The 22890-nt window shown below is 35.2% G+C and overlaps 1 protein-coding gene across 1 annotated transcript in view; it reads right to left on the bottom strand.

The window, feature by feature from the left end:
* The window catches only part of LOC129216139 (iroquois-class homeodomain protein irx-4-A-like), an 81930-nt gene that overhangs the window by 38257 nt on the left and 20783 nt on the right, over nucleotides 1-22890 (bottom strand). The window contains exon 2 of the mRNA XM_054850296.1: nucleotides 16112-16339. Within this exon, the coding sequence (XP_054706271.1) occupies nucleotides 16112-16339 (228 nt within the window). The remainder of the gene's footprint in view (nucleotides 1-16111; nucleotides 16340-22890) is intronic.

Raw genomic sequence — 22890 nt, 5'->3', positions numbered from 1 at the left:
GAAAGCATTACAAAGTAGCAAATTATAATAATACAGAAAATATACAAATTTTCAACAAAAATGTACTGTAGGTATATCTTTAAACTAAAACAAAGCTAAGGAGTAGGAATACATAGATAACTATAATGATTATGTGTTATACAATTGATGAAGTATTAAAAGTACTGATATAACTCCCGTTTGATCCTTACGACCGAAAATTGTCCCCACAACTTCCGGGAATTTAGAAAAATGCCAGAATTTGTAAGGTTGAATCCTCCGGAGAGTCTAAGAGAGATTAGAGTCACGAACTAAAGTTCTCATTGAATGGCCTGAAAACTCGCAACGAGAAAACTTTTCTCACACCATCCATTTTACTTGAAAAATATTTAAATGTTTTCAGTTGAAACTATTTCATTTATTATTCATTCTAATCACTACACATTAAACAAAACGGTAATACTTGCTGCAACAAATTAAATAGCTGATGAAATAAATGAAGGACAAAAGTTTTTTTGTTTTCGTATATTTTGCTCACGGCGCGAGCTCTGGTGGGTTAATAAAACTAGAAGGAGGGCCTCAGTTCATTCCAATGTTTGTGTCTATGTTTTGAAACTTCTAAATTTTCCTTTTTGAGTTCATTAGACGGTAAAATTCAACGCTAAATACTATAGAAAATTTCCGTTTGTGTGACTCTGAGCAAAGTTAAAGCAAAGTGTAATTTAATGCAGCTTTCTTGGAATTTGTTGTTTAGTGTGGACAAGGTTCTACAAAATTATCCTATTTCCTTATGACGCAGTATCTGAGGTTTGGCAGTCGTGACAATTAAATGAACATTGGAACAAACGCGTAATTTAATGCCATTTCCTTGGAATGATTGGTTCGATATGGGCAGTTTTTCAAAATCATCTCTAATGACGCAGGTAGTGTCGAATAATGTGATAAATTATTTTCTTCAACCCCCGTAAATACATTTTAAATGATGAATCTCTAGCCTTTCATTACAAAATCCGAGAATATGTATGCCGTTGTGAAAATCAAGAATTAAAGAATATAAAATGCTAACAAATCTCTTAGGTAGTTTTATATTGTTAATGTTCAAACAATAATAATAATAATAAACAAGAATATAATGAATGAACAAGCATAATAAAATAAAATATGTAAATGATAAAGAAACAAAGAAACATGCGATGTGTTTTCAATACTTTTCTTGAAACAGTAAATACGAATTATTATGTCTGTAATTTGCATTTTTGAAAGCCTTTAAATAATCAACTTGATTATCCAGGAATTTTATCACGTCATTGGTTGCATTTAAATCAGTTGTTTTTTTCATTGATTTGACAAAGAATTGAAAAAGGTTGAATATTAGTGATTAAAGCTAAGGTCAATTGGGGTAAGTGCGGTCTTGGGGCAAGTGCAGCTTAGGTTAATAATCAGACACCGGGAATATCTGCAAGGCTGCTGCCATCTGGGTAGCTTGGTAAACGTTATTACTTAGCACTGCATGCGTTAGACCGCGCTACTTGAATGGTAACTCTATTCCCTTCCTCGTTTCCTAACTTTTCTCATTCCCACTACAGTGCCATGTTGTTATGGTTCGAGAAATCATCGTTTCTTCTGTTATTGTTCTCACTTTTTCGTGCTTCCAAAACTTAAGTACAACTATTTCATGTCTACTTTTCATATTTTTAAAACTGAGATTCATTATTTTTTACTTTAAAATCGATTAATTTTAGAGCTGCACTTGCCCCAGAAAATTATACGACTGGGAAAGTGCGGCCCGAAAAAAAGGGGCAAGTACAGTCTCGCATTTTTTGGGGCTGCACTTTCCATTAATCTGGCAATGTTCTTTTATGACAGATATAATTTGCTTGCAACGATTTAATGAAGCAATGTAATTATTTTTTAAACCCTGCATCATTGTCTAACTAACAATAAGTGTCATTAGTCTAGATTGCTCCAATTTTTTTTTTTTTTAATATTTTTAGTAAAAATGGTGCGGAATTACAAAAGAATAACGTCAAAAGCTGGCTCCTGCCGTCGGGAGGAACTTTCTGCTGCTTTAGAAGCGATACGTTCAGGTACCCTAACCTGTGAAGGTGCGAGCCGGCTTTTCAAAATATCGCGGGCAACATTACAGGATCATCTGAGAGGTCGACGTGGAGTGAAGTCCAAAACGATGGGCCGGCCACCTGCAATATCTGTTGCAATAGAACACATGATTGCCGACAATCTGAGGCACTGACGTTAGCGAGATTCAAGACGACGACATTGTATCAATCCTTCCAAATCCATCTTTAGATCGTAGAGGAAATTTGATATTCCAAGAAACGTTTTCAGAATGTAATATAAATTAAATTGTTAATTAGTATACTAAGTGTACTTATACAAAAAAATATGTTCAAGTTCGCCAAAGACATGTTACCTTTTGTCAGTTGTATAGTTAGTTACCTTATGTATTATTAAGTTAATATTTAAAAGCTCGTTGATATTCAAGTTTTAAAGATTATTCCTTGATATGCAAGTTTTGTTTTTGTTTTTTTTTAAGCTTATTAGCATAATAAAAGTTATCTTTCATGTTCCTTATTTAATTTAAAATAAAAACTTCATAATTTTGTTTAATAATCCATTGTTCCTTGAACGTTCTTCATTTTACATTGACAGGTTTCGTTAGGAAAAATGTAATTACTTCCCAATGAATAGATGAAAATAAAAATAAAAAAATCGTTTTCAATTGGGAAAAAATACTCTATTGATTGCACTTGCCCCTTATTTTCTCAAACGGTTTAAAAAAAATTCAGATAGGTGATGCTCTTGCCCCACTTTTATTGAGAAAGTGCGGCCCTAGAGCACAATAGTTTTTTTTTTAAATTTCATTTTTTTTACCTGCAATGATTTTAACGGGCTCATGTCTTGGGAAACACAGTAAAACAGGTAACATACGAAATAAAAATTTAAAAAATTGTATCAAGTCTTGTAATGTCAAGGCCTTAATAAAGTCGAACTGTACAATTTAAGGGCTGCACTTCCCCCAACTCACCTTATAAGTAAGTCAAAGCATTTTTGGCAACCATCACTTATTTTGATAACATATTAGACAACTACGAAATTCAACAAAGAAAGAAATTAAAATCAGAAGAAAAAAAACATGGGTGTGAAAGTTTACGTTGTAAACCCAATAATAGTTACATCAAATACTCTTGAGAAATTTTCGTTATGTATGCTAAAAACCATTAAATCAGATTGATGGGTGAGATATTATAAAAGCAGAAACGTTTATCATGTATTTGTTTAGAAACTGCGGAATACCGTCATTTTTGCTATTACCCAACAAAGAGAGCTAAAGCTCTTAACTTAAATATTATATTAAATTCAAAATTCAATCACTATCTTTATTTGTGCATTTCTGTTCTTGCTGATATAAATCAACATTTACAGAAACCTAACACTTTCCTTTCCAAATCATGCTTCAAGCAACTTGTTTTTGGCATTCAAAAGAGATAAAATGGAGGGAGGAATGGCTTTCATTCGTGAAGGAAATACTCCAAGTCACGTGATAGATTTTAAAGAAAAACATTGGAAATCAAATTTTATTTGCAAGTTTCACACAAAACGTGTCAATCATTCGTCGTTGTTGAGTCACGTGACTTGAGCTTTTTGCCCAAGCTTTTGCTTAGCCTTGCTAAGTTTAATTTTAATGGGAATGGATTATTTTTTTTTTTTAAATCTTTTTTTTTTTACTGTTGTTAGAAGGGATTTTTGTAGATATACACCCATTTTGTAGCTATACATCCAGTTGCAAAGCAAATCCATCTGGCATATTTTCTTGACTAACTATAAAAGGATTACTGGCTCGATGAACATTCGTACTCTGAACAGTAATGTATATCGTCGCCTCAGAGCAACAGTAATCTAAGTGTTATTTCTGGGATTAGATATCTACTGTAAGTGATACATTAATGTAAAGAGGAATGTACCAAGGTTTTTTTTTTTTTTTTTTTTTTTTCAATTACAAATGTTTGATGTGTGAACCTTTTGACCAACAACTAAAATGCAGCTCGTTCCACACACCATGTGATTTCTTTTGATTCCGTTACTTCAAAGACACAGTTTATCTACTCCCAATGCCGAAAGCACCACAAAAACTTCAAAAACGCATTTTTGAAGCATTACGAATCATTGACAGTGTGATAGACAAGTAATTACGAACTGGATTACAGGTTGAATGACGTCGTGTAACAAAAGGCTCCAACATTGAGTTTTTTTAGTTGAACAATGTTGCACAATGTACTCACACTTTGCACATTTGGGCCATTGAACTTCATTGGAAAGAAAACCTTGGAATATTTCTCTTTAAATTCATGCATTGCTTATTGTAATAGGTGCAATAGTTTCAAAAATATGATTTTTTGAAATCGGGTTCATCATTTGTGCCCACCCTGTATCAGAGTTTAACTTGCACAGGAGCTCGCGCGGGCAGGTACGCACCGAAGTTAAATTTTTGGGAGGACGAAAACTCTCAATTTGTCGAATGGACCTTCAAATTTTGCCGAAAAGTCAGACAAACTTGCCGAATAATGATAATTTTGCCAAATGGAGCTCCGAATTTTGCCGAATAATGATAATTTTGTCGAATGGAGCTCCAAATTTAGCCGAATTATGATAATTTTGCCGAATGGAGCTCTAAATTTTGGCAAGTGATGATTATTTTGCCGAACCGCCAGACAAGACGCCAGATGATGATAATTTTGTAGAATCGTCAGAAAATATTTTCCGAATGAGGAAATTTTTTAAAGAACCTCCCATGACTTCCGATCGGGGAGCCCTTGCTCGCGGAAACTGAACTCGTGTACTTTTCAGTTTTCTGCAAATTTTAACATTTTAGGCAGAATTCAGGCAATTTAAGCAAAAAACTTTGTGGGAACTATAGGACTCCTACTCTGTTTTTTTTTTTTTTTTTTTTTTTTTTTTTTTTTTTTTTTTATAGTTTACATTAAACAGTGTCCTGTATTGAAGCACTCGGAAACAGAAACCTATGCTCGAAGCTCCACTATACGTGAAGGGAGAAATTTGTGCGCCGGCCCCGGACAGTGTAATTCCTCAAGAGCAGAAGGGAGCGAGTGAAATGTTTGTTCCATTTTAATGGAATCCTTCTTGTTCACAAATGACGCCGATCAACGGCCACTATCAATCTCTCTCTCCTTCACTCACTCCCTAATAGTTCCTCATTACACTCGTTAAGTCCGCGTTCGGGATTGGATATCAGCAGTTGGAAATAAGCTACAAAAGGAAACCTCAAATCAGAGGCTAAACAAAAGAAAGGAGATTTCGATCGACGTAATGTGTACGCCTAAATCTTGTGAATCGGAGGAAATTTTTAGCAGAGTTGGAAGGTATTGCACCATTCGCCAGGAGGTTCGATATCGCTTCTTGTTGGGCAATTTGTGTTGGAGCGCAGCGGGAGGCTTTAATGGTCGTACGAAGAAACTGCTTCACCTTCTGAACTTCCGCGAAAAATTGTAAATTTATTTAAGTGCTGCTCTCTGTTTTGAGAGACAAAGTACACTTTAAATTCATTTGTATGCCTTTTGGATGTTGCTTTGCTTTTTGAAGTTCACTAACGCCATTATGATAAAATGTGGAAATCTTTATGGAATCTTTTACTGCGATGAGATAGAGTCTTGACGATTTTCTTCAGTTAACTGTTCTTCAATAATTGTCTTCCATTCGATGGAAATCGGAGAATAAATATTGTCTGAGTTCTTCCCAAATTTCTTTTTGAACAATTTCTTAGTTTTTTTTTTTTTTTTTTTTTTCTTTTTAAGTGCTGTTGCTTATTAGCTCCTCGTCATTTGCAGGTCCAGTGCATTCCCCAGGTTTGGCGCCCACTCTTTCATTTGGTACCATAATCGACCTAATGCCATAACCGTTTGAGAACTTTGACGCTCAGTTCCCCAAAGATGAAGACACATGAGCTCTCACGATGTGAAACAACACTAGTAATTTAACTTAGCCAAGAATGCCTGAGCCAAATAGACACAAGGGATTTTTATCCGTGCCTTAAAACTTCAATTGGCCACCACCGTACCAATACGCAACTGAGCAGACTGTAAAAAAAAGTACAACGCTTTTATTTAATTACCTTTAGATGAAGAACCAACAAACTAATTGGGGATTCCCAGAGTGGGTGCTGCAGAGAAAGGCGTGGGGTACCGCAAAGTGACAGTAGCGGATTTTAGAGGGAGACCTGGGCACCCCCGAAAAAGAAAAATGAATTTAACTGTTTCATTTTATTTTATTTTAATTTACTTTCCTACATAACATGAAGAAATTTTTTACAGTTATTTAAAAAGAACACAAAAGAAGCAAATCTCATTTGAATCAAAGCATTTTTGTTGACTAAAGAAATAATACTGAAGTCAGAGACCAGAGCGGCAAAATATTTAGAGACTAGAGGGGTAATTTAACTTGCTGTTTTCGAACTCAAAGTAACGTAATACACCGCGATTCATCTATTAATTCTTCTTTGGTGGAATCAGTAATTGACATTTTTTAAAAAATGTGTGAACAGAAAAGTCATTAATAAATATTTTTTCAGTTTATAAAAATGCAAAATGAGATAAATCACATAATAGTTTCTTGGCAAAACCATAATATTAGTTGAAACGGCATGTAGTGTTTAAATTTTTAAAAACAAATCAGCAATTGCTTTGAAATTTGCAAAGAAGTAGCTTCGAATTTATCAATAAAACCTATAGATTATTAAGCTATTAATTTCTAATTTACAAAATATTTTATAGTTAAAATATAAATTCATTAAAAAAAATCAAATGAGGTATGGATTTATTTAATAACCTTGTCCTCGTGTCATAATCAATATGAACATATTCCTGTTTAAAACCGTTCATTTTACAACATCTTGGTGAAATTACATAGCATTTAGCATTGAATTGGCTTGAAATGTTAAAGACATTTTAACTCCACATTCAAAGTAGAAAAGTGCATAGTGTTTGTGTACTTAAAAGTATATTAATTGGCCTTAAAGGATCCTGAAAAAAAAGGGGGGGGACACATTTGAAAACAGAATCATGAAAACTTCGCTATGAAAAATTAAAATGGGGGAGGGGGTGATCTTTTCAATTTCTTGGGCCCCCTCCAAAAATTATTTCAGTATCCGCCCCTGCAAAGTGCCCATGGTATCAAATCTTTGTTGATAATAAAACAAAAAGATGCACAGTTTGCTCACAAAATCTTATATATACCCAGTTTTAGATATTTTACCACAATAAAAATAACAAATGAATGCACCACCGTTTCTCTTGAGCAAAAGTCTTAAAAAGCCGCCTTTTAATAAGCAAATAAATAGTGGGACCCCTACATTTCTGAGTGTTTCCTCAAAATTGTACAAAAGTTCAAGCAAGCAATCATTCAAACATACACACAATAAGGGACTAGGGGTACCGTGAGAAAATTCCATTTCTTCAAAGGGTGCCTCGACTTGGAAAATTTTGGAAAGCCCTGATCCAATGAACTACTTAAAATATTATTTTCAGATTTCTAGGGTACGATTAAAGTGCTTCGTGAATCATCACAGTATAAAAACCACTGCTTTAGGAATAACGCAACGCTTACTACAGTGATGGCCAAATTATTAGACTAAAGAGTTTTTTTTTTTTTTGTACACTATTTGTACTAAAATACTATTTATTTTACTGTTAAAGTACAGTACATACTGTACACTGATTATTATGTTATTTTAGCATAATTTAATGTTTGCAGGTGGCAGCACTGTCTGCTTTGTTTGTGTTCTTTGTTTATCTACCTACCAGGAACACAACCTCAAACAGCTTAAACAGTTCACTAGTTCTTTTTATTAGTGTGTTTTGTTATATTTAAAGTTAGTTATAGGTAATTAGTGAGCATGTGTATGTGAGTAAATATAATAGTGAGCAAAACAGTTTTTTACCTCCTTTTTTAAAAAAGTTAAGAAATGGTGTAAACCTTGTGAAAAGTATGCCAAAAAGACTTAAAATGCTCATCAAGAACAAGGGAATGCATACTAAATATTAGATAATTATTTCACCGTTCGTTAATGTGTCTATAGCTATGTAATCAATAAAGAATTTGCTTTTAAAACAGTCTTAGTCTAATAAATTGGCCAGCACTGTACTTCAGTCAACGAAAGGACAATCGAAAGAAAAGGGGAACAAATACGAGCGCTCACTTAAATTTAGAAGGAGAGGATATACCACCTTCTGTTTTCTCGGCGGGACGTGCCTGAGGTTTTAATCACTTTCTTATTGAAGCTGAAACGTTACAGGTCAGCGTAAGCCACTCTCGTTTAGGGAAGCATCTTCAAACAAGTAAGCCTGTTAGGGAAGCTTGCATATGTTTCAGCTTGTTTTGCTTGCTCTGGACTTGAAGAAATATGGGCAGAAGAACTAAGGTATAACAAAGTGATTATTTGAAAGCTCTCAGTCGTGTAGTGTAACCAGAAGAAAAAGGAAACAAAACCAGTTGAGCTTTGAAAATTATGATTGCAATAGATCATTTCTGTTTGCTTTGTAATTTTTTTATTTTTTTTAATTGTAGGCAGCAATCATGTTACTCATACAAAGTTTCAAGTTGTATTGAATGATAGAAGTATAAAAGTATATTCGGTTGCTTTAAATTTCTAATCTACATGACATAGGGTAACAATGTCCTTAAATTACAATTAACATTATTCTATTTTTTTCAAACTGGATTTTTATCAATTATGTTAGACACATCAAATTTTAAATTGTATTGAATGATAGAAATCTAAAAGTATTTTCTGTTGCTTTCTATTTCTTTTTTACTTGCCATAGGGTAAAACTTCCCTTAAATTACAATTAACATTATTCCATTTTTTTTAAAACTGGATTTTTTTTCCTTTTTTTTTCCTCATAAGCAATGAAAATGCAACTAGGCAATCATATAAAATCAAAGTTGAAAGATCCAGATCTTCACTAAAGAGACTAGTCCCATATTCTCACTAATTCAACTGAGCACAAAGTTTAAATTTTTTTTTCAATTATAATCCATTTCAATCCTTTATTTACTGAATTTTTAAAAGCTTTAAAATTTGCATTCGTTTATTAAATATTGAATTAAGAGGACGTCCAATTATCCTGTAACATAGTTTACAATAACACCAAAAAAAAAAAAAAAAATGGGCTTTGAAGTAGTTTAGGGTTTCACGGCAATACTACTTTGAGAAATATCTAATTTAGATGACAACCAATTACCCTTTTACATGGTTTTCATTATAAGTCACCACCAAGGTTATTCAATAGCACGGGAAACTAATTGGGGATTTGAAACAGTTTTATAGCATCTCGGCAACACTACTGTGAGGATGATGAAATGTAAATAAAGGTTTAAGTAAAATTCGTTTACAATTTTTTGACAAAACTCAACAGTCAACAGAACGTATTTCCTATTGTGACTCCCATCTTCTGATATTCAGTGAATTTATTCATAAGCAACACTTTAATTTTTTTTAGTAGTGATGCATTACTGATATTTACATACTTATTTTCTATTATCTTTTTTTTTTTTTTTTTTTGCACTTTATTACCATTATTATTATCAGCTCTTGATGCGAATTTTAAGAGCGCAACTGCAATGGAGCCAAGAGCCAAGGTGGATCCCTTTTCAATTTTATCGCCCTCCCCTCTTCCTTCCTCTTCCCTCAAATGGCAGGACTCCTAGTTCCCACTAGATTGACATGGTCTCTTGTCGGCCCTGAGTAACTGAAACTGAAATTATGCAGAATTAATTCGTTTAAAGGTATCACAAAATTGTCTGAAATGTTGTACATACAGGGTGTTTATATATAGTTACGTTGATAAAAGACATTTATTTAAAAAACAACTTTGGATTAAAAGAGATTTCTTTCTTTATTTTAATCTTAATCTCAACAAACTTTTTTCGCAACGTTAATACATTTTTGAGTGTTCCCTGTTAGTAGTTTTGAGTAGTTTAAGACGATTTTCAACTTCGCGACATGTACTAGCGCAAGTAAAACTAACCGTCTAGTGGAGAAGGGTGAGAAAAAAAGAGTTATATACAAGTCTTAAATATATATATATATTTTTAATGCATTTTCTTTATCGGTGCAAGACATTTTTAAAACCCTGTATAAAGGTATGTACTTTTCCCCAGTCCAATAGTGACACAGAATTATGGAACAACCAGGTCATAATTTGCAAGGGAGCTAGCTCACGGGAGTTCAGCTCTTGCTGTTCTTTTGCGTTTACGGATAAAAATAAGGCAAGGGGGAGGGGAATAATTTTTCAAAAGTTCACGAACTTAGAAATTAAATATCTTTGCACTCTTTACAGCTACGACTTATCAAAAGCAACTATGATTTTTTTCCCCAAAAGACTTCTTTGAGAAGCACACAGTTGCACGCTATAAATTATACTGTCCGACTATCCAGCGTACGAAACTATGACAGTTGCATTATCAGTAGTTTTCGAAATATTTTAATAGCTCATCTCACATTGGTGTTCCATGTAATTACTTCATTTCGTATGCAAATAAACGTTTCTCTCTGAAGGAAAAAAGAGAGAAAGAAAAAACTAAATTATATTTAATAAAATTTTCAACAAAAAAAAGGTAAAACTACATCTTCCAACAGCATTTTTATGAATGGCTTTTTTTTTCTCACCGAAGAAAGATCATGAGATATTGAACTTTCGAGATGGCGGGAAATTATATACCTCTCAACAGAAACATTCCTGCGAAATGAAGACGCCATAGCAGACAGTTGCGTCGTCACAGCCCCCCGAAGGGGTTAGGCAAAAAAACACTGCAAAAAGGGAGATCTGACACGGGGTTGATTCATCTTTATGGCAAGTCCTTAGCTGCGTTGACCCCTTGTGCTGTCCATCACCCCCCTTCATCCTCTGTTGCTTCGCTGGTGGCCGCAGCGTTAACCCCGGGTGACATATCGGAGGATGTCATGGATTGGGCAAGAGGGATTCCCGTAAGTGATAGAAAGGAATGCTCACTTAAACAAATGTTCTAATGTTTGGAATCTTAAGAGATTCCTTGCTGGCTCGTGTGACAGACCTGTGGTGCGCGGGAACCGGCGGAATTCGTCCCTTTACGGATGTACGTGATGTTGCTGAAGCAGCGGGATTCTTTATTGCTGGAACAAGGATTTGGAATGATATGTTGGCTGTCAAACAGCCGTGAGAACACATCTGAAGTATTAAGGTTTGGAATTGAAAGATTTGGGGGATTAACGCCGGTTTGTATTGACAAGAAGTTGGTTAATACACGTTCTGAACTTTTGTTTTCAAAGAGTCTCTTGTTCGATTTTTTTTTCTTGTTTTTAGAGTTTTAAAATTAAAATTTTCTTTTTTTTTCCCCTTTTCCACATGCGGGGGCTCCCTGAACCGAATATTTTTGGAGGGCAGAAATTCTCATTTTGCCGGATGAAACTCAAACTTTGCCGAATGATAAAATACGGGTACGCACACAAAGTACATCTAATGAAAAGGGACATTTGAGCATTTAAAAGTTGCAATTGTGGGTTCAAATTAGCCGAATAATCAGACAAGATTTGCCAAATAAGGAAAAATTTTAGAAGGTCACAGTAACCTCCTATGACCTCCCATCGGAGCGTCCCTGTCTGTATGTCATTTTTGCTGTTTAACAAAAGTAACGGGAATGCGTTTGATTTCTTAAACTTGGTTTCGTACATAAGTACATAGCTTACCTTTATTTCTGTACTTTTATATTTATCAATACTTAACTTATAAATTTATTTGTGGCTTTTTCAATTAAATTTTTTTAATGCTATATAAGATTTTATGTTTTTGCTATTTCATTAATTTTATTTATTTATTTATTTTAACTAGATAATCTGGGTTCAATTCATAATAGTTTACTTTTCTAAATGATGTCGAAAAAGACGGTAATACTTTTTTTTCTTATAAGGATAAGATAACTCCTGTTGCATAAGTTCGCCAAAACTTGAGTTTGGTTTTTAGCACTGAAATCCGTGTGAGTATATGTCAAAATATCGATCACTTTCTTTTTTTACACCTAGCATGATAGCAGGGATTATTCAGAATGAAAACCCTTAATTAAATCGTATTTTACCAAATTGTTTTGTATCTGTTCGAAAATAGTATAAACAAAAGATGGAGGATAAAAATTTAATTAAAATCAAAATCTGAAAAAAAGTTACGGCGTGTTTTGAAGCAAGGAAACTATTCACTAACTTGTCAAAATGAAACTATGACAACAACAGTTAATAATATTTTTTAATTTAATTTATGTGTTCTGTGACTCAGTTACTGCTTCACTCACTTTTAGTTAGCTATAATGCTTAGTATTTCCTTTTAATGACAAAGCTTTGTGAGTTTTAATTTCAAAAAAAATGTTATCCAACGTTGGATCAGTCAGAGAAAATTAAAACGTTGTGATGAAAAAATTTAAATATGAAGCTAAATGTTTTTTCATCATAAATCCCCCCCTCCCTTCAAATAAAAAAAAGAAGTGATTCAAAGAAGGAAATGTTTTTCTTTACAGAAAACATTTTTAACCGACTTCAAAAAGGAGGCGGTTATCAGTTCATACCGTATGTATGTTTTTCTTTTTGTCCACTCATAGCTTCTCACCTAGTGAACCGATTTTGATGATTCTTTTTTTAATGGATAGAGGATGGCTCCACTTAGGTCCCATTACTTTGTTTGACCATATTTGTTCTTTAGAAAAAAAGTTATGGGCAAAAAACAGTAAATTTCCCTATTAAATGATTGAAATGATATTGTAGCGAAGTTCGCACTTTGCATCCGTGGATAACGGTGGCTCAGTGGTAGAATTCTCGTCTCCCACACGAGCGACCCGGGTTCAAATCCCGACTAGGACAAAGCGAATTTTACTAAAATTTCGTTTCTACTGTTTCCCGTATTTTCTCGAATGTTCTATTAATTTCTATATCTTTTCAAGTCTGGAAAGTTCCAGTACTTTTTCAAGTTGCATATAAGGAGATGTAACGTTCATTCGTGATTCTGAATGAAGATCTCGAGTTGAGACTAACGAGTATTCGCTTCATTTGGCTTTCACATTGTCTTCGCTATCTTCATCTACGCGACAATATGAAACCCATTGTTATAAAAGTTTGGTGCCATATAACTGTAACATTAATAGTAATTGTAATGATAATTTTGAATAAAGGCTTTTCTAAAGCAATACAGTGATATAGAGCCGCACTTCTTACTAGGTAACTTCTTACTTTTACTGAAATATCTACATTTACACTAAAAAGAATGAAATAAAAAAATTTTGAAAAAAAATGGAACCGACTTCAAATTTGCTCTAAAAAGTGAAAAATAATTTTATTCTTTAAACACCATCGATAATACTTTCAAACATAATTTTTGAAGTTGGCGCAAAAACAATAAGTGAAATCCATTGTAACCATGCTTCGTTCATATTTTTATCAAAAAATCATCCAAACTTAGGAACGAAACATTTATATCGTTACTCAAATATGCTGTCATCAATGCATAATGCATGTGGTAGCGAAGAAACTAGACGTGGTTAAATTTATACTTGTAGTTGAGTTATGGCTGTGAATGATTTTATCTATCGTTTTTGCGCCAACTTCAAAAATTATGTTTAAAAGTATTATCGATGGTGTTTAAAGAATAAAATTATTTTTCACTTTTTAGAGCAATTTTGAAGTCGGTTCTATTTTTTTTTCAAAATTTTTTTATTAAAGAATTACGCATTCCTTCCGAAAGAATGAATAAAGCATCTAGGTAGCTAAAGAAACTGTTCTTTCATACACATAAATTCCTTCTTAACTATTCCTGCAAATAGTTTTTCTAAAGAAAGTATGAATGAAACATTTTGAATTGAAGCAACAGTGCTTTCAAATGCACGTACTCTTTTATAACTGTCCAATCCTAATCGTGCACCAGCAACCTTATAAATGGTTGAATTTAGTAAAGTTGGGAAAATAATATAGGATAAACTGTTACATATTTCAAATATATAAATAACTAGTGAGGGAGAATACACCGCATGTTTCAATGATGTCTTATTTACTAAACCAGGTCTGCATTTTTCCCTTTGCTTTCCATTTTTCGTGTTTATTCAATGTATATTTGTTTTCACTGTAATACGAAAATTCAAGCCCAATGTCATACAGAGAATGAAAATGTACAAGAGTTCCAGAATGTTAACAAAAGCGAAATTCTCAATGTTTACCATTCTTCGCCCCTGCATATATACGTATACCGGATAGGTTTACGTTTTGCGCCAGATTAAATCGAACAGTTACTGCTGAAACAAGGGAATATCAAGTTGTTTTACAAAAGGTAAGGATGCACTAGCGCATGAGAGGGCCTTTTGATTCGCATGGGCAAACATAGCAATATTCCAACTTTGGGTAACACGCTTTTCGTGGAGTTTGATCTGAGGATCTCTCCGAAAGAGTATATACATAATGCATTGTGGTTCAGAGTGGGGAAATTACATTTGTATGGTATTTCAGTTTTTCAAAAAAAGTGGCTTGGATGAAGTAAGTTTTTAACTCTCTACTTGGACAGGTAATGGAAACAGGGTGCCAAAGCACTATTCCTGCACAATATTTATATTGAAATTTTGCAATAAAATAAATTACTAATTAAGTCTTCGCCGCCAAACAAAAAAAAATAAATAAATAAAAAAATCCAAGGTTAAAAGAATTGAGGATAAAGCTTTTTCGAAAATAAATATAAAATGCACTTGTTCCATAAAAAGGAAACGCTATTGATTGGCTCTGGTGGTAATAGACGTTTTAGTAATACGTTAATATCGGAAGGAGTCCCTCGTTACTATTATTAATAAGTATAAAAGGAGGGAAAACGAAATTTGTGTCGTTCGAATAGAACTGGACCGTAGATGTAACCCCCCCCCCCTTCCCCCGAAAAAAGCATTTTTTTCTTAGAATACTTTTCGGTCCTCTTTCATTCCAATTTTGAACATGGTTTTTACACTTCCTTGGTTAGGGTAAGAAATGCGTGCACGATTTTGACTTTCTTGCCAAGCTGAGAGTTTGATTTTTTTCCTAAAATTAACTTTGTTCGAACTTTCAATGTTGATTAGAGCGTCCGTAATTAACGTTTAAAAAAAAGGAAACTAAGACTTGTGGTATTTTTCCATTTGTTGCTGGAGGCAACGCTCTTTTTTCGAATATTGGTTAGCCTCCTGCATTTTTCATTTGAAAATTTTCTATAGCTCCACCAAGTTTCCTTATTTTGTACAAGGCCACTGACAGGTATTTTTATAGACGTTTGATGCCCTATGATTCCTGTCAAACCTACAAAACAATGAAAGTTTTCTGCTGTTTGTTAGAAACCAAAAGCAGAAGATCGTAGCAAGTCTAAAAATACGTTCTGTGGTTGGAATGGTAACCTGTTGACAAGGATGATTAACGGTAGCATCTCAATCAACATTTACTGTTCCAATTACACCCCAGTTTTAGATTATGTGTAGAGAAAAGTTAAGGCGAAATAGTTTTTGCTTAAGAAGAGTTCTATTTTCCTCTCCCTTTTCAGAAGGGAGATTATTTCTTTCACTGCTTTAAATCACCAGAGCGGGAGCAAGTGATGTTGCCTTTATATGAACAAACTAACAATTACCTGGTGAGAAGCTTCTTGTTCGTTTGAGTCATGCTCAAGTCGCGACTATACTCCATTCATGGTTAAGACAGATTTGGTGTAAACTAAGAAATACGCCATTTCGCGATATCAGTCAGATGTTTTGCTTGGAAAAGAACAAATTGGTGCCAAGCAGACGGCGAATGAGAATAGTATTGGTTTACATTTTTTTAGCCATTATTCCAGTGACAATTCCCAAAAGTGGCCCATGTGACAAACCTTTGGACAACTTGTTTGTTTATTTTCGGTCCATCTTTTTCTTGAACAGAATAGTTCACTCTAGACAGTACACAGTTAAAAATTCGGCAGTAATTCGATTGATGCAAGAACTGTTTCTCGAAACCGAGTATCAGCTTCGGTGATTCTCACCTTGAATTCACTGCACAGTTTCAATACACAACTGTTATGACCATAAAAGCTATAAGAATGTTACTCACCAGGGAAGGGTAGAAGGCGGACGACTCGACTCCCGGCGCGAAGTTGGGGTAGGCAGCTTGGTGGTCGTAGAGCCTCGGGTGGTAGGGGGCGAGCAGACGAGAGTCGTAGGTGGCGGGCAGGGAACACACGGACGGGGATTCGGAGGAGGCAGCGCGGCCCGGCGCATCTCCACAGCAAGGGGAGGACACCACGGAGCTGGTGCTGCTGCCGCCGCTGCCCACCATCAGCTGGTAGGAGAGTGGGGAAAAAAAGTTAGAAAATAGAAACAGTGGCGTACCTAGCAAGGGTGACACCCGGGGCGGTAATTTTTGGTGTCACCTCCCCCCCCCCCCCCTCTACAAAAGCGAAAGAAAAAAGATTGAAATTTTTATTTGAAAACATGAAATTCGTGCTACTTTCAGGAAACTACGTTTGTGTTATAACGAAACTTTAAGTGGAGTAATGTACAAAAAACAAATAAAAGCGGGGGGTCCGGGGGGGGGTTCCCCTCCCCCCCAGAAAAATTTTAAATTTGTGGTCTTAAAAATTTATTTTAGCTTTATATTTTTCAATTCCACTTGGGGTGTCACCCCCCAGACGGGTGACACCGGAGCGGAGCGCCCCCCTCCCCTGTAGTAAAGCTACTGCATGGAAAACAACTTAATACTTTAAAATATCTTCATGGTACTGATTTTTGCATTATTGGAGAATTTGGTAAGGAATATTTACCAAAGGACAATTGTTCCCGCGCCCCATTTAATAATTGGCATCCACTCCCCTTCCTCTCTTTAAAACGCCAGTCGTTTTATCAAACTCGTAGAAAGCCAAGGGAAAGTTTAAATGGTCAGCAACTTTAGCTTTCTTTATCTTCAGTTATTACAAATTACGGACTGACATTTTCAGAAAGAAAGTAACACCCCCCCCCCCCCAAAAAAAAAACATAAACAACGCAATAGCAACATGCTACACATCCCCTTGGACAGACTCGAACCGTTCTTTGCGCGGAACGCCAGCTGAAAACTTCTGGAATCATCTTCAGTTCAATAAGCTCATTATTGCGCTCTGTGATACAATTTTCAAAATTACCATAATTTGCAAGCGCAACATTATGCTGAAACATAATACGTATTAACTTTTTTTCTCTTTGAAAGAACTAAGCTTTGTGAAAAAATTATTCTACTTTGATTATCTGAGAATATGTTTGTTTCATATTTGGTAATTCCGTGGTCTGCGACATTGCTTTGAAATTCAGGAAGAAGAATTCAAAATTGCTGCATGCTACAAAAATATACTTACGTGAATTTTTTAATTTTGTTTTTCAAGTTCTACCCAATTTCCACTACAATGATAAGACATCATAGACAGAAATTTCCGCGTAAAGGCTTATCCCAGAAAGTTTTGAACTGTTTGAAAAGCAGTTTTGTGTTGCATCTTAACTATTTAACTCGTCAAACTATAGTTACGATAAAAACCATTATTAGAAACAAGAAACCCAACGAGTAAGGTCCTATCACAATTCGTGGTTGCGAAAAACCTAATTTGAATTCAAGATCTCGAAATTCAAACTGTTTTTTACTTCCTTTTACAAAAAAGGAAGTATTGTATTCGCGAAAAAAATTTCACTCAAAAATCGCCCTTAATTTCCATTTTGCTCACCCCCAAATGAATGTTGAGTTTTTTTTTCGATTCGACCACATGCGGAAAAGTGCCTAAGAATGTATAGACACGCGAAATATCCATTTTGACCATCACCGAGGTAATTACAACGACTTTTCTCGTGACGTCTGTATGTATGTGCGTATGTGTGTATGTGCGTATGTGCGTATGTACGTATGTGCGTATGTGCGTATGTATCTCGCATAACTCAAAAATGGTATGTCCTAGAAAGTTGAAATTTGGTACATAGACTCGTAGTGGGGTCTAGTTGTGCACCTCCTATTTTGGTTGCATTCGGGTGTTTCTAAAGGGGTCTTTTGCACCTTTTTGGGGCGAAATCATTGTTAATTTCGATGCAAACTCAAGTGGTGTTATAATTTGGCGGTCACTTGGCGATATATCGCCAGTCTTTTGGTTGCCAAGTTTTGTCGCCAACTTGGCGAAAAATTTGGCGATTTTTTTTTTTTTTTAAATCTGCTTTCAATGTGGCCATTGCTAGTGATATTTAAAGAGTTAGAGAGAGAATCCCATTAAAATTGCAATAATAGGGAAATAGCATTAAATTGGTGTAAAAGGAAGTCATGTGATGCACACATCAGCTCGTTTTTTTTTTAATTCCTCGCCATTTCCTCCAATTTTTTTTCCTTTATATTCCCTTCACTTTCAATTCAATCACAATTCATCCATTACGTTCCTCAGCAAGTCTTAGAAAGTTCAAATCGCTCCCAGCAGCACCAATTTCAATTCTATTAAAAATATACCCCCCACTCCCCACCCTTTTTAAATACATCCTCTTTTCCTCAAACACTTTCAATTCAACTCTCATGGTTCAACTGCTGATTTGCTCACATTTTCTCAAACTTTCAACTTGAGGAAAGGTATTTAAACTGCACACACGATCTCCAAAATCATGTAAATTTCTCTCTGACGGCATTGAATGAGCAGATCGAGGTGAAGAACACGAGTTACTCTCCGCGGAAAGGCGATCCATTCCCTTCCCAGTAGCAGATTACATAACCGAACCGAATGCACCAGTCTTAATTCTATTAAAAACATACTTCCATTTTTAAATACACCCTCTTTCCCTCAAACACTTTTAACTCAACTCTCATGGTTCAACTACTGATTCCCTTACATTTTCTCTAACTTTCAACTCGAGAAAAGGTATTTAAAACTGCACACATGATTTCCAGAATCATGTAAATTTCTCTCTGACTGCATTGAATGAGGAGATCGAGGTGGAAAACACGAGTTACTCTCCGCGGAAAGGCAATCCATACACTTCCCAGTAGCAGATTACATAAGTTACGAGCCCAAAACTGACTAACTATCCCATAAAGAGGCTGCACTCATTTCGTTACCGCGCAGGTGGCAAATGAACTTGTTCCACACTCTGCAGCCCAAGGTGCGCAAGGGGTCCGTCGCACCCTAGGGGGCTTGTGTACCTTGGGGAGGGAATCCATTCCCGGGCGCCCCGGGAGGCAGCGCCCAGACAAGCTCTCGTGTGTTGATTCCCAGCGCCCCGCAGACTGCGAGTACGATGCGCTCCTCGAGATCTATGTCCGCAGCGAATGCATTGATGGGAAAGTTGTTTATGAGTTGATGGCGACTGAGATTCTTCAGCACAAACTGGTTTTCCAATGGCTGAGGACTTTGGTGAATGAGATTTCTGAAAATTAACATTTTTACTCAATCTTCCTTCAATACCCCACCTGAGGCAACCAGGATATACGTATGCTATTGTTGAATAAAGCTAGTTAAGAGTTATTGACGGATTTCTAAATAGGATAGTTGGGCCATAGCCTACGACGACAAACTTTCATTAGTGGTTAATTTGTAAATGCTGAACTTTCTTCCACGGACGCTAGAAACGGCGCAATAATTTAGCCAAACTTCTTTTATTTAAAAAAAAATGCAACATAAGATTTGTTTCCGCCTATAGGCGGCAATTTGCTGCAATTTGTAGGCGGCGATTCGTTATATCCTATAGGAACCACATTTATAAATCCGACTCTGGATTAGACGCAAGTGCAAGATTTGATGTTACTATACTTCCACCAAACAACTTTTCCTCGCTATTGAATTAGGTTAACATACTTCTGTTCCTTATATTTGGATATCCCCCCTCCCCCTTTAATTGCAGATTTTTTTTTTCTTCAAATGAACAGCAATTCTTGCTCATGAAATATTAAATTTCTCTTGAAGTGTCTTGACAATTTTTCAAGACACTTGGAGACTCAAGGGATGCGTATGCATTTCTAGAGAACATCTACAGCCGACAGTGGCGCACACAAGGGAAGGGTCCGGACCCCTCCCATAAGCAGGGGCGGATCTAGAGGGGGGCCATGGGGGCCATGACCCCTCCCAAAGCCTTGTGATTGTAGGAATTTTTTTAAGGAAAAAAAAGAAAAAAATATTATGAGTAGATAACAAAATTTAACACATGTATTTTACTGAAAAAGAAGTATAGACCTAAATTGGGAGACAACTTATATCCCTATCCTCAAAACAAAACTTATATTTCCAAAATTTTTCTCCATCTTTTACATCACTTCTTGATTCCAACTACAGACACTTAAACGATCTGTAAATGCTGCCGTTCTCAGAGTATACCTATTGTTCACAAGACCAAAGAGCGCCCAAATTTTCGTTTTTACGACTTTAATTTCGAAATAGGAGGAGAACCCACTTTTCCCATGCCCTTTCACAAATGCCTTGATATGTAGCAAAAAATTGCATTTTAAGTTTTTATGTGGAAAAAAATGTCAGCGGAAACTAGCTTATCCAGCCCTTATCACTTAACTTGCTTAAAAGCACTTAAATGAATTTTTTTTAGGACTTCAATTACAAACGAGTTTTGATAGGACCCCCTCCCTCCCTAGTTTATATCGTGATGATAGCTTTAAAATGAGGTTTATTGGAGGAGTTCACGAATCTTCGATCCCTTTCTAAAATATATATAAATATAGTTGAAAATCGAATTTTTAGAGCCTCAAAGGCAAAATATTTCCAGGAAGGAAGGATTCTAAGCATCTTCACATTTCTTTTAATGTAAGCAAACATTACCTAAAGGTGCATTTTTAGGCTGGACAGCTGAGGAGTTAGAAGAGCACCCCTCCTCTTCTAACTTCTCAATGTATAATGATAGAATATTTTGTTTTCTAAGCTTTATTTTCAAAAAGTCTTTTGGGGCCAGCGCCCGAAACCTGTCCTTTCTCCGTACATCATCAAAAATAGACAAAATGCGTTTTTAGTTTCCTAATTTTCAAAAATTACCCGGAAATTTAAATTTTGAAACATTTTCGAGGGAGATTCCTAAATCCACCCCCTCGCCGAATATCTCGATACCCCGAAAATTGAGTTTTTAAAACTTCATTTTAATAAAATTTCCGGGGAGTTATCAGGGCCTAATCTCCCAATAGGCAGAGTAGGCAGCTGCCTAGGGCGGCAAACTTTTTAGCGGCGGCAAATTTGCTATTATAATGCACATTTTTTGAATTAAATTGTTGTTCTTGAAAGTAAAATATTAGCATTCTTTCATTTTCCACAGAAGAGACGAGTTTTTCTTGTAATTTAATAATGATTACTTTCACACATCTTCTGAAAGTCAAATGTTTTTCAATCATCGTGTTTGCTGAATCGTCAGCAAAATTTGCCGAATAAAAATTTTTTCTGGAGATCACCGTGATCATTTCATCGGGGCGCCTCAGAATGTGAAACGCCATCATTTCTTCATAACTGTGACAGTTTGAACCTGGGGAACACTTTTTTACGTTTTTTTGAGTCAAGGATATTTTGCTTCTTTTAGGGGGGGGAGGGGACGACAGATTTCAAATTTGCCTAGGGGCGGCATGGAGCTAAATTCGGTCCTGGGGAATTTGTTCAAAAATTTCGGATGGCCCCTCCCAAAACAATCGGCTGGATCCGCCACTGCCCATAAGTCTTGCTTTTCCCCTCGATTGATGACGATTCTTTGTATTTTGTGCATAGAATAATTTCAAACAAAGGTAACAAAAATTTCAGTTTTGACAAGTGAAAAAATAAAATCCTTATGTTATAAAATGTAAAAAAAAAAAAAAAATGTGCACTTTTCTTACAAGGAATTGCCTATAAGAAGCAGAATGGTGATTACGAATGAATACACTGTAATAACCATGTTTTTAGTTTTTGTAGCTAAAGAATAAAACAAGATTCTATAATTTTAAATCCATTTTTAGTTCTAAGAAAAATAAAAATTCAGATTATTTCTCTCCATTGTTTTTTATTTGAGTATATTTAATTAAATGATACTAATTATTTATTCAATAGTTTATTTACTGTTTTTCATTTTCGGGAATCGATAAATCAAATCAATATGTTTGACGGCGTATAGGGTAGGATATGAGAATGAGGCTTCAACCTGGATCCTCTCCTTGCAAAATTCCTGTGTGCGCCACTGACAGGTGACAATTTAGCACTCATGAATCCACTGAAAAATCCAAATACCAAGAATTCGTAACCAACGCCTAGAGCTCTGATGCTGATAGCATTACCATGGGATCTAATATTTGGGCTAAAGTAATTTTGAATCGTACTTTAATCAAATATTTTTAAAAAAAAAAACTCAAGAGCTGAAAAAAAATTCTAAACGATGCACATATTTTTTGCACTATAACTCCATTTACTGCATCAGAAATAATTTTTCACTAAAGTTGATTGTCATCTATCTGATCAGTAGCTGATAAAATTATGGGAAGTAGGGGAATGTGCGGCAAAGTGAAATGGTGAAGTATTTACTCTGCTTTTTGCACCACAGATCTAATAACCTTTTAACTAAATACACTCTTAATTCAAAAGAACGAAAAAAATAACTCTTAAAAAAGAGTGAAATCTATTGCGGGTGCATTCATTCTTTCTGAGTGCTAGCTTTATCGAAAAAAAGACGCTTTAACGAAAAAAAACCAAGACTAAAAACTTTTCCATTTGGAGTGAAATTCGGAAAACACTCCTTTTGATGAGCGAAAAATAAAAACATTCTTTGAAATAAGGACTCAAAAACATTTTCATTGGTTCGATTCTGTCACGCGATTTTGTTTAGGGGAGAATCTTCTATACCTCCACGTTCGGCTTAACTAACGTTGGTCGCGAATACCAAGTGGATGTC

This window comes from Uloborus diversus, chromosome 2, assembly GCF_026930045.1.
Source record: "Uloborus diversus isolate 005 chromosome 2, Udiv.v.3.1, whole genome shotgun sequence".
In the NCBI taxonomy this organism is placed as follows: domain Eukaryota; kingdom Metazoa; phylum Arthropoda; class Arachnida; order Araneae; family Uloboridae; genus Uloborus; species Uloborus diversus.
Note: the sequence above shows the minus strand (reverse complement) of the source record. Positions and strands in the feature narration are given on the sequence as shown.